The following is a 12188-nucleotide window of genomic DNA, read 5'->3' as shown; positions in this document are numbered from 1 at the left end:
AGATTTGGATCATCATGTCAGGTTTTGGGACATGTGTATGCGCGTTGCAGTGGAAGGGTGGACATCATTTTCACAGAGCGTGGGACTTGATAGCTGAAACATATGTTTCCCTAGAGGGGCCGCTTAGACTCCACAATTCTTTTAATTAAAACACCATTATCTCTGAGCGCATGACGAGACGGAGATCTGGCGGAGAGGGGTCACTAATGACAGTATAATTATGTTTTATGGTCTCTATTTCGATTATTATAAATGAGACGTCTCTTTACTCGAAGCTAAACTATATATCAGATAAATAGCGAACACGGTTTCATTCAAAGTTACGAACCGCGTTTGTAGTGAGCAAACATTTTGTAGATCGTTTGAAGACGAGATTATCTTGCTCTAGAAATCCACAATGTAGACATCATCTGCTTATCTAAACCATGGTTCCTTCCAGATACAGTGTGTTTTCAACTTTCAAGATGTAATGATAACAAGTCCAAAATAAATTATTTTTTATTTATGGAGCAAACATATCCAAGAGGTGCATCATTAAACCAAAAAAAATAAAATCAGTCTCTTTTCCCGCGTGGCACTTGCCCAGGTCATTATGAGTCCAGCGGTAACAAACATTTTGGAAGGCCAATAAACAAATGCATGTTGGTTTATGTAGTGAGCCACAGAACATCTGGCTCGACGCTTGCGCTTGACAGCCAGGCATTTCTCCCAACCACGACCTGTGGGAAGCCAGTGGCCCAACGCTACTGGAAAAACCCTGAAGTGCCTGAGTAAGACTAACCCAAAGTGAGGCCAGAGGCTTCCTCTGGTGGTAAACGGACTTTCGACCATACAATTACATAACTAAAGGTTGATCTACAAGTAGCCAATATCTGTCTATCTATCTATCTATCTATCTATCTATCTTACGATTTTTAGACAAATATTCGACACATATTACTGGTAATGGCGTGGTGCTTCTCAGGTTGCTCGAAACCGTCACGAGCCCATTTTCCTCTCACGCGCTGAGAATGACACGCACATCGAAAAAATAGAGACTGCAGCACACAACACCAAACTGTCTGGCCTCCAGCCCCGGGCCATAATTAATTTGAGATTTATTTTTATTGGAAAGCTCCAGTCTCGCCCGGCCTTAACCAAACAAAAACCTTAACCCATGGCTTCGCCTGAATGAGGCTGAATATTTCTCTGAAACTTGCCTTTCTTGAGGCGTGCTGAGGTAAATACATTTCCCGCTCAAATTCTGCCCGGCAGCAACAACATTCAAATCTGAGCGTTTAACTGGCTGACCCTTTTCACAGACTGTGATGACGCGTTTTAACGGTCATAAATCATAAATCCTGCAACGTTTATATATATATATATATATATATATATATATATATATATATATATATATATATATATATATATATATATATATATATATATTTTTTTTTTTTTTTGTATGTAAGTATGTAGCCTACATTTATAACAATAAAATAGTTAATGCTGCTGTGAGGGTGTTCAGCCTCTCTCTATTTTTTCCCCCTCTTTTTGAAAGTTGTGAAAAGTTTTTATTTTGCTATTTGAGCAAATGGGAACACTTTTCAAGGTAGTCTCTCATTCACTGCTATAGAAGTTTCCCCAACTACGACTTCCGCTTCTGAGAAACCCGGAAATGTGAAGGAAATGGGTTACTTCTGGAACACATTTGTTAAATATTTGTAAATTTTGACCAAAACAAAAACTTAGTTTTGGTTTTGTGAGAAGAATGTCTTAACACAGACACTTGTTTACTTGTTAAAAAAATAAGAATAAATGCAAAATGAAAGAATTACAAGCATAAAATAATAATAATAATAATCTTCTCAAAGACTCTTTCTTGCTGCATTTAATTGTTGTTTGTACGCAGCCCAACTCCACTGCCATGCACTGTACTATTTATTATTCAGTCTGTGGAGAGAAAGCTGGATTTCAAAGAGAAGGTTTTCCCTCAACATTCCTGCGCTGCTAATGTCTCGAAACAAATCGAGGACTGTTCGTGGGACTGTGAAACGCAGCCCTCTGTGGAGGAACACAAACTATAGCGTCTGCATGAAAAGCTCCCTTATGCAGGGGGGCAATAAGTCTCCATAACATAACAACTCGGCTCTGGAAAGTATGCTGATTGTAAAGATATAATGAATGACTTTAGCAGGCACAATACTTCATTTTCATGGCTCTGTCTGTATGCTGTGCACTAAGCCTTCTGATGCATTAAAGTTATTGCTGTGGCACTTTGCCATAAATAACCATCCAAATATGCCAATTTCAGCCTCTAAAACAATGAACAGTGATAATACCTTTCATAGAGAGGTATTTAACCATGTTTGTATCAGAAAGAGAGCAATTCAGTAGAAGTGGCATAATCAATGTCAGTCTGAATGTGTTCAGTGGCTTATACAGTGGACTCAAACCCATCAGAGATTCCTTAAACAGCTCGAGTTTGAATAATAAATGGAAACTTCCCTGCTTGGTCGAACCTAGTTCATGCAAAAACAGATGTCTGCCATTTGCAATGTTTACATTCTTTAAAAGCATGTAGAGAGAGGAAAAAAAGGGCACCATGTCAAATGCAATAATGTACATTATAAGTAACATTTGTGAAGGTCATATGGCCTGTCCCTTCATTCAATGTTCAGATCAAGTTAGAGAGATGTGTTGTAAACAAATGAACCCAGTCGTCAAACTAAACGCTCATTTTGCGGCAAACATGACGAGGGGTGAATCTGCATTTTTACAAACCATTTTACGTCAGTCATCACCAACCACCATGCAACTTGTAAGAGGAAAAAGGCAATTTAGAAGTTCCAGTGTGTTTCCTCCAACATTACCTGCTCGTAGTGACGATGTTGTCTTACCTTGACGTAAGACGAAGTGTCGGGGACGGTCTGAAACATTTTCATTGGACAGAGAGCCCGGAAATGTGTGATGTTCACTTCACGGCCCCTTCAAAAAACAAGTCCACATGTCATCTTAGAGGAAACTAGAGTTTGTCCGGTGCAAAACTAACAAATGAACAAATACAAAACATCTATATAATAATAATTAGACAAAAAGCCAATTTGTGCCTTAATTCTGATCCCCATGCCAATACAATTGTCTTAAGCTCTAAAAATGAACTTGATTCTAGTCTACTGAAATTCATTCATTATATTCATTCATTAATTCCAATCTCTCACAAATCTGCACAAAAAATATTTCATTTATTTCTCTGAATAAAACGAATTCTCCTCCACAAGCATATTTCCCTTAGCTAAGCCATTTCCTCTCAAAATTGATTTGCATCTCAGATTCTAAGAAATACATTTCTTCATCCACTGCAGAGATGTTTTCATAGATAAAACTCATGCATCTGCATTTTCTGTATACTTGCATCGGGTATAAATGGTAAAATCATTTGCAACGCAGCAGTTATTGTGTATATTTGGGCACCTTGCTTTCAAGCCCGTAAAACCACATCCAGCCAATCTAAACAGAGAGGTCAGATCTGGTTCATGAGCTTATGAGAGGCAAGACTGGAGCACAGTGAAACAGAGCTGCATTTATTCCTTTAAGAATTGTAGCTTTTACCTTTCATCCCTCCAGAGGTTCAAAACTTTTTTTTTTTATTAACTACACAAGCCTCTATTTCATGAAGTAGGCAATTTTGGCAAAGGTGGCAGTGAAGCCATCATTAATAATAATAATAATAATAATAATAATAATAATAATAATAATAATAATAATAATAGTGAATTTTTTTTTTTTTTTTTGCATCGTTATGATTATATAAACAATGCATCCGTTTAATCTATATCATGCTTTTTCTTTTCTTTCCCGTTCTTCTTTCGTTTTTGGATGTGTTTATATATGTGTTATATGAGATAAGTCAATTAGTGCAGTATATAGGCCCAGCCCCTTCACTTCCAGACACACATTGAAACACTTTTCGTTTTAATAAGTGTAGCTTACAGAGTCTCGGGTGAAAGGGCACCTCGGGGACGGTGTCTTTTGCCTTTCCCTCGGCGTGCAATTACAGAGCAGACTGGCACTAGAATTATTCAACATTCCTCAGCAGTTCAGCAACACAATCAAAATAACCGATGGCCATATCAGAACACAAGAGAAATAACGCAAACGTTAAAATTAAAAAGAGTGTTTATCCTTCTTTAGAGGCTTTCATTATTTAATGGTGATTTTGTTTGGAGAATAACACGGTGATGAGTTGCATCGGTAGCCTATAATAATAAATAGGCTACAACTTTTTTTTTGTTTAAGCCTTTCTTGATAACCAGGATAGCTCACTTTCCCGAACCATCAGTGTAAAAAACAGGCATTATTTTATATTCATACATTGCGTATCAGCTTTGTTTCAATCCACTACTTATTAAAGTCATTTCTGCATTTCTATTTATTTTTCAGAGCGTCAACGCGACTTTCTTCATCAATCGTAATTTAAAGTAATTTAAATGACTGCAGGTTGTCACGTTGTTAAAAAAAAATGCAGGCGAAAATTCACCTTATTTTCAGTTCTAGTTGTAATTTCATAGCATACATTGCACTTTGAACACATTTCTTTGAAATCAATTTGTGCATAAAGCATCAATGCTATGTCATACGGGTTTACACATTTTACAGTTCAAATGATGCAACGATAAGCAACACGCTAATTATGGAAATTAAAATGCATTCGTCAGTTGCCTGTCATCGCGATAAGGAACGAGATGTTGACGTTTCGATACCTGAACATACTGACCGTAATGAATAAATCAGGAGTCTTATAATTCGCTCGATTTATATTCGCAGCGTCAGACCCCGGGCTCCTGCGGGCGAGGGCTGGGCTCGCCTCATAAACTTTCCCAAATGCATCCAATTTCTAAACGGTAAAAGAGCATAGAATTCCGCATCTGTGGCCAATTAAGTGACTGGAGGCTCAACAGGACTGTTAAGTAACTGCATCGTCTCTCCCCCGAAGAGCGTCTAGTGTTGCATTTAAAGCGTGTGCTTGTTATCCATCAAATAGCTTTTCTCTCGACTGTCAACACATTGGAAAAGAGCAAAGAAGCGACATAACAAAATGCACAAGGATTCAAAATAAAAAGTAGCTCCACGTGCATGTGTTTTTATTCAAGAGCGACTGAACTACTGCGGGTCAAACTAAATACAGAAAGAACACACAAGCTCAGCTTTCTGAACCTCAAACACCGCATACAAACTCACCTGTCTGGACTTTGTCTCTCGGTAACTTTGAACTCGTTTCCAGTCTTAAATAATTAGTCCCGTCTATGAGAAAGTGATTGTCATGGATAAGTGTGTGTAATGTTGAGGAGGAGAGGAGGGATGTATGAATGGGGAAAGAGAGATGGGAAAGAGGCGGCTCGCTGACCAATGAGAAAGCGCGAGCTCACCCCTGTACATCCACTGAACCGTGAAATAAGGGAAATCTGACTGAAATGAGCGCAAGACCATAAAAGAGAAGAAGGAGAGAGAGAGGGGGGAAAACGTGAAGCTTACTGGAGGACATCCGAATATCTTCTGCAGACACTATAGGCCTATTAACATTTAAAAACATTCGAAGTTTTCAAATTTCATTCATTCAGTACATTTGCTGATTCAGTTACGGAGCCCCTAAAGGGACATGGTGAAGGAAAAAACATGAGATGGAGGAAAAAAAAAAAAAAATTATCAATGCTTTTGAGTCCCCTCGCAAATGTTTTGCTTTCCCCGAGAAACTTGAGCTCAAAAGGTTTTTGAACGCAAAACATTTGTGAAAGAACGCAACAGCATTGACTTATCATTTATTTGTGCTTGGTGGTATTTTTACAAGAAAAAAAAATGCATTTAAAAATAATAAATAGCATTTATGTTTTGGCTATTGTGATATGTTTTATTTTTTTAACGATGTCTCCCAGAATCCCCGTCTGTCTCGTGAGGATCATGTCCCATCCACGCGTCACCCGTAAGCGTCTCTTTCCTGTTAGGTTGACCCTGTTCACTTCACTAACTCCATTTCCTCCACCAGAAAACTCCTTCAAAGAACCAGCGGCAGGTTTACAGTGGGGAAATCTACTGATGCGTGACGTCTGAATATCAGCAGGGAACCAAACACTTAATATAGACCCCTCATTGATCTGAACTGAAGGCGGTTCTCACATTATCTGACAGTTTTTAAAAGCTGTTGATTTGAAAGCTTGATGACACTTATCATCGTTACTAGGGTTAGATTTCAGCATATAGGCTACTGAGTAGTTTACAAATTAACAACACTTAATATGTAGCCAAATCTAATTATGCACAATTTACTGTTATTACTATGGTAAGTACATGTAACATGTAACAAGGACACTAAATAAAGTGATACCCTTTATTTTAAGGGGACGTTGTTACATTGTACGTATAAGTAATATTAATTTACTACATGTACTTACAATAGGGTTAGGGTTTGGTTTAGGGTTAGTTAATTATGCATAATTTATTGTTATTACTATAGTAAGTAAATGTAGTAACGTGAAATGTCACCTTACAATAAAGTGTTACCATACAAATTGCTCGCTTTTGTAAACAATTATTACACAATGTAAAATGTATTGCACAAGGATTATATGTGTTGTTGCTAAAGGATTTTTGTAATAATTTAATTTGAGCTCAAAATTGCTATACAAATGTGACAACTAATAATAAAATAGTATTGAAAAAAAAAGAAAAGTTTTTCCCATGAGTCTAAATTCACCTGACTGATTTAGGTAAACCCATAAACTCTGAGATAAACAGCATTTGGAATAGCACGCCACGTTCTCGTAAGATCACATACATTCTTTTGAACAATAGCAGGAAATTGCCACCTTAGCCAGACGGGAAACATGTCTGAAGGCAACCGTCACTTTACTTGCAGTGTTTGACTGTCATTTACAACATGTAAAATGCTAAATCCTTGCAATCTTTAACCAACATAGAAAAGTTTTACTTTCTTCACCTCTATATGCAGTATTATTTTTTATTTATTTATTTATTTCTCAATATATCCTGTCTAAGTAACTCCTGGAATTTTACAGATGTCGGGATTGAGAACACATCAATGGCTGGATGACGCACTTCCATCCAAATGCCTTATGACAGGAGTAAAGAACAATAAACATTGCCAGTTAGTTCTCAGAAAATGTTTCCATTCCATTGTCTTGTTGCTTTAAAACCGTTACTGTAGCTACTCATATCAAGATCAGCAATAAGGAACAGGAGTATAAATGTTAAAGGAATGAAAATACAAAGATATTCAAACAACTGTTCTCAATAGAAATGGCCTATGTCCTCTCTTGACAAACTTAGGGTCCGTTTACACAACACCGTTTTCAACTAAAAACTGAAAACTTTATAGCCTGGCAAGCCAGACTTACATCAAGATGTTAGGTCTGGAAACTCACCATAGTCACGGCTCAATCCGAGGGGCGGGATAAACGGCTGTCTTTCAAATTCCCTCTGCACGCAATAGGACAGCGCTTCAACCAACCAGAGCGTTTTCCCAACAGCGGAGCTTAGTTGATAGATTCAACTTTTGCCATATCTGGCCGGCAAAACGACGAACACATCTTCCTTTTTTTAAGAATGACTTAAGTGCCGTTCTTTGCTCTTTTCTCAAAGAAAAACTTAACTCCAAGTCCTCCAGAGTCGCGGCCAAAGCCGATTCGAAAGACCGTTGTTCTCCATCAGCAGCCGCCATTCTTTGTTTTCAAGTAGCAGCAGCCAGGTAACCGTCGCAACTCTGTCGTGTATGTTAAAGGGGTGGTTCGGGATTTTTGACATCGGACCTCATTTTTAAGTCAGCCTGGTTGTTATTCATCAGTGGAGACATTTTTTAAAAAAAATTATCCAGTCCTTATATTTGGATAGTTAGCCGATGCTAGGCTAGCGCGAGTCAATAGGTATATGTTAGCCAGCCATTAAAAACCGTTTTACCCACTCCACAGTGCACCAAACGCAAATCAATTATAACACTAGACTATCGATGTATATGTCCGTTGAGAGAATAATGTTAGAAATCAAACATTACCTTTCATCTCAATGATCCCAAAGGAACTAGTTTCTCAGCAGCTGCGGAATTTTACTATGCTCCGGTTAGTAATGCGGCAAAAAGTAAACACACAGTGTGCCTGCGGCAGGTAAATGCCGGTACTCTTGCATCATGTGTGGACCGGCTCACTCGGTTGCCTAGGTAATCAATATAACTCCGCTGCTGCTGTAGACAAAGGCTTATGATTACAGGGAACAAATTATAACTAATGCAATGTGATGAAAGGTAAGTTTGATTTCTAACATTATTCTCTCAACGGACTAGGGCTGTTTTCGACTAAGGATTTTCATAGTCGAATCTGATTCGTTAGATTTTGCCGTAGTCGATTGATAGTACAACCTTTTTTTTTTTTTTTTTTTTTAGATAGCAGCTAGATTTTTTCCATTTCAAACAAAAGAGCTAAAAAAAACTAAAAGAAAAACATGGTGTGTAACAAATAGCCTACCTTTTATTCATTTAAAGCCAGATGAACAAAACATATCACACATATATCATAACATTTCATAAACATGAGGAGCAATATGAGAGAGAAATTTGGTGATGGTTGTTTAGGTACATTAAATCACGTAAAGCTTTTTCACGTCCATGAGAACTGTGTGGAGTCAACCCACAACCGCTCCGCTGCCCTGCTGAAAATGTGAAGCAGAAACGCTTAATGTCAGATAACGTCCATAATAATTGGACTCTGGGTTCGATTTTTTGACCATTTTCAGTGGTTATGAGGAGCAATATGAGAGGGAAATTTGGTGATCGTTGTTTAGGGACATTAAACCACGTAAAGCTTTTTCACGCCCATGAGAACCGTGTGGAGTCAACTCAGCCGCTCCGCTGCCCTGCTGAAAATGTGAAGCAGAAACGCTTAATATCAGATAACGTCCATAATAATTGGACTCTGGGTTCGATTTTTTTGACCATTTTCAGTGGTTATGAGGAGCAATATGAGAGGGAAATTTGGTAATCATTATTTAGGTACATTAAACCACGTAAAGCTTTTTTCACGTTAGCCCATGAGAACCGTGTGGAGTCAACTCACAGCCGCTCCGCTGCCCTGCTGAAAATGTGAAGCAGATTTTTGAATACATTTGTATTTATTTACATTAGTAAGCTACAGGACATCATCTTTCAAATCATGACCTGCGCGAAAGCGAAACATTTTTTTTTGTACCCAGCCCTTCTGAAAATGCGAATGCGTCTCTGTCCCCAGCACATTTCAAACCAAATTGACGCCCATGTAAATTCGACTACGAGGTTCATAGTCGAATCAGACCTCTCCGAATCGAATCGTCGAATCCTCGACTATTAGAAGTCAGCCCTACAACGGACATATACATCGATAGTCTTGTGTTATAATTGATTTGCGTTTGGTGCACTGTGGAGTGGGTAAAACAGTTTTTAATGGCTGGCTAACATATACCTATTGACTCGCGCTAGCCTAGCATCGGCTAACTATCCAAATATAAGGACTGGATAATTTTTTTAAAAAAATGTCTCCACTGATGAATAACAACCAGGCTGACTTAAAAATGAGGTCCGATGTCAAAAATCCCGAACCACCCCTTTAAGCCCACCCCCGCCTACTCTATACACAACGTGATTGGCCTGTCCCAATCTGGGTTTTTGCAGCGAGAAGGTTTATTGAGAGTTGCTAGACCCACCTGGCTGCAAAATACATTTTGCTGCCGCTAGGGTGCGTCTAGATTTCTAGGCTAAAAACTTTATGTATTTTGGCCATTTATTTACACAACAACAGCATTTTGGGGGCCTGAAAATGCAAACTTTTGAAAACGGGTTTCAAAGAGTGAGTTTTTGAAGACTATACTTCTGTCAGGACCACTATCGTCAAATACCATTGACAATTAGCGTACAGTTTGGATTGGCTGTATGGTTCTGTTCTGGGCGAGAACTCCCTGCACATCCATGCATGGATAATAGTAGGGAGAACAGCAATAACCCCCCAAAACAAAACCATTTGCCAATATCCCCCAAATCCAACTGCTTTTGCAGTTACCTGAGTGAGCCAAGGCAATAAGCATGTTGCCAATACCTGAAAAGCTTGAGCAACAGCATGTTACCAACAATACCGGAAAGCCTTAAGCAACAAGTATGTTTCCCTTACCTGGATGACCTAAATGAGGATGTTGCCAATGCCCGCATCAGCCATGGCAACTCGCATGTTGTCAATACCCGAGATGCTTAAGCAGTAAACATGCATCTTGCCATGAATGACATGCCGTCTGAAATGAAGAAGTGAAAACTGAGATATCAAAATGAATCAGCTGCCTGCTTGTGGTTGTTTATCTGCAGTCTAAATCCAGTTTCTTTTGAGTGACGACTGTAAGCTAGAGATGAGAGATGGAGATTTCCTTTTCAATTATCCTTTTCATTAGAAATATGTCACAATACTGAGTAATGTTGGTGAAAACTTCCAGTTCACGCAGAATTAAGCAACATGTCATTAATACAGCTGGACGGTTTAATGCAACAAGTGTGATTCTGATACGTAGATATGAAGTGTACAGTAGTACATATGAAAGCGCTATATAAATGCCTCATTCTATTCTATTCTATTCTGAAGAGCTCAGATGCAAAAGCCTCTAAGTGCCATCTGAAATTTTCTTCTAGAATGATCATTTTTATAAAGCTTGTATATTTAAGTTTAGTAATTTCACTTAAATGACAATTCATAGGTAATTTGCATTGCCATTTAAGTGAAATTATTGAACTTAAATACATGAGCTTGATAAAAGTGATCATTCTAGAAGAAAATTTCAGATGGCACTTAGAGGCTTTTGCATCTGAACTCTTCATACATTTAAGCACAAATAGCCTATGTAGGTTTGCAAAAACTGCATACACTGACACCTGTCAATGATGTCCTACACTTGTTATATTTGCTTGTAGTTTATTTCTGTAGAAACCAAGAAGATATTTTTTTTTTCTTTTTTTTTTACACACTACCTCGAACCCGACTTAGGCTGATAGAATGGTTAATACATCCTGATGTTAGCTTATGAGGGAAGCATCACCCCAGCTGGAGCAAGCAAGGACACATTGCAACAAGCGTGTTGCTGTAGCCAATTTATCAATTGTATGGGATCTACTGGGGGAAGCTTACACCCCTAGCGGAAGCAAAATCTGATACATGTTGCATAATCACGGAACTAATGCTAAAACTGGTGTAGTTTGGTTGGGGAAGCATACAGTAGGCCTACACCATGCAGCACTAGCTCAGACTAGCGACAACACAATCTGATACAACCATCATGTTTGTATAACCATAGGACTATTATAAAACTAGTGCAGTTTGGCAGGGCAAGCCTAAACCCTGTAGCTCTGAGTCAGATGCAGTGCGCAGCTAAGCTATGAATACAGTGTGCTTCCTCAGTCATGAGCATGATTTGTGCTCCCTTCGAACTGATTCCATCTACGATGTTGTTAGTGTTGAATAACAGACCTCTGCGGTGAATGTACCTACTGTGTATTTTGCATAAGTATGTTACAGATAATCTAGATAGCTTTAGCCACAAGCATGTGCTAACTTTAACACAGCATGTTGCAATAATCAGATATAATAAAGAACCAGCATGTTTCCAATGCAACCCGGTATGCCTAAAACAACGCTTGATTACCACAGCATGTTGCTTCAGACAGTATGTGCTAGGAAGTTATTGTTATTGTTACTTAGAAGCCTAAGTAACAAGCATATATTCGATAACATTTGCGCTAGCAACTACCATAAAGTACTGATAGCAATGTTGCTGAATGACAGCATATTGCTGATACCTGATAAGCTTAGCACAGTATGTGATAATGACACCAGATATAAGCCTAAAACACAGCTATGTTCCAAATAACAACTGGGCTAAATAACCTTAAAACATGTTCCTAATAGCAACTAACAGCTTTTAGAGCAAGCAGTGACAACAGATAAGTAACACACATTGCCAATATGATCGCATGAACTTAGCAAGAGCATTTTAATGAAAACTACTAGATAAGTCCAAACACACGGATAGCATTAGCAACAAGCATGTTGCCAATACCGTGTTAGCTTTTAGCAATGAGCATTAAAAAGGAACATAGCTTAGCTTCGTGAAGACTTTCAGAGATGAATGGAGAG

General features: G+C 38.4%; 1 protein-coding gene across 4 annotated transcripts in view; it reads right to left on the bottom strand.

Moving 5' to 3' along the window:
• fli1 (Fli-1 proto-oncogene, ETS transcription factor) overlaps nt 1–10249 on the bottom strand; it is a 38664-nt gene extending 28415 nt beyond the window's left edge. Inside the window, exons 1-2 of one of the 4 annotated variants that reach the window (XM_081371817.1) lie at nt 10185–10249; nt 2856–2970 (exon numbers count right to left, since the gene is read on the bottom strand). In XM_081371817.1, coding sequence (XP_081227943.1) covers nt 2856–2970; nt 10185–10222 — 153 coding nt within the window. In that variant the 5' untranslated portion in view covers nt 10223–10249. Of the gene's footprint in view, nt 1–2855; nt 2971–5223; nt 5362–10184 lie in introns of those variants that run through there. The other 3 variants (XM_081371818.1, XM_081371819.1, XM_081371820.1) reach the window with 3 other exon arrangements.
• Nucleotides 10250–12188: the final 1939 nt, after the last annotated feature.

Source organism: Scardinius erythrophthalmus, assembly GCF_964197995.2.
Source record: "Scardinius erythrophthalmus genome assembly, chromosome: 8".
Lineage (NCBI taxonomy): Eukaryota > Metazoa > Chordata > Actinopteri > Cypriniformes > Leuciscidae > Scardinius > Scardinius erythrophthalmus.
This window is presented reverse-complemented; position numbering and strand designations above follow the sequence as displayed.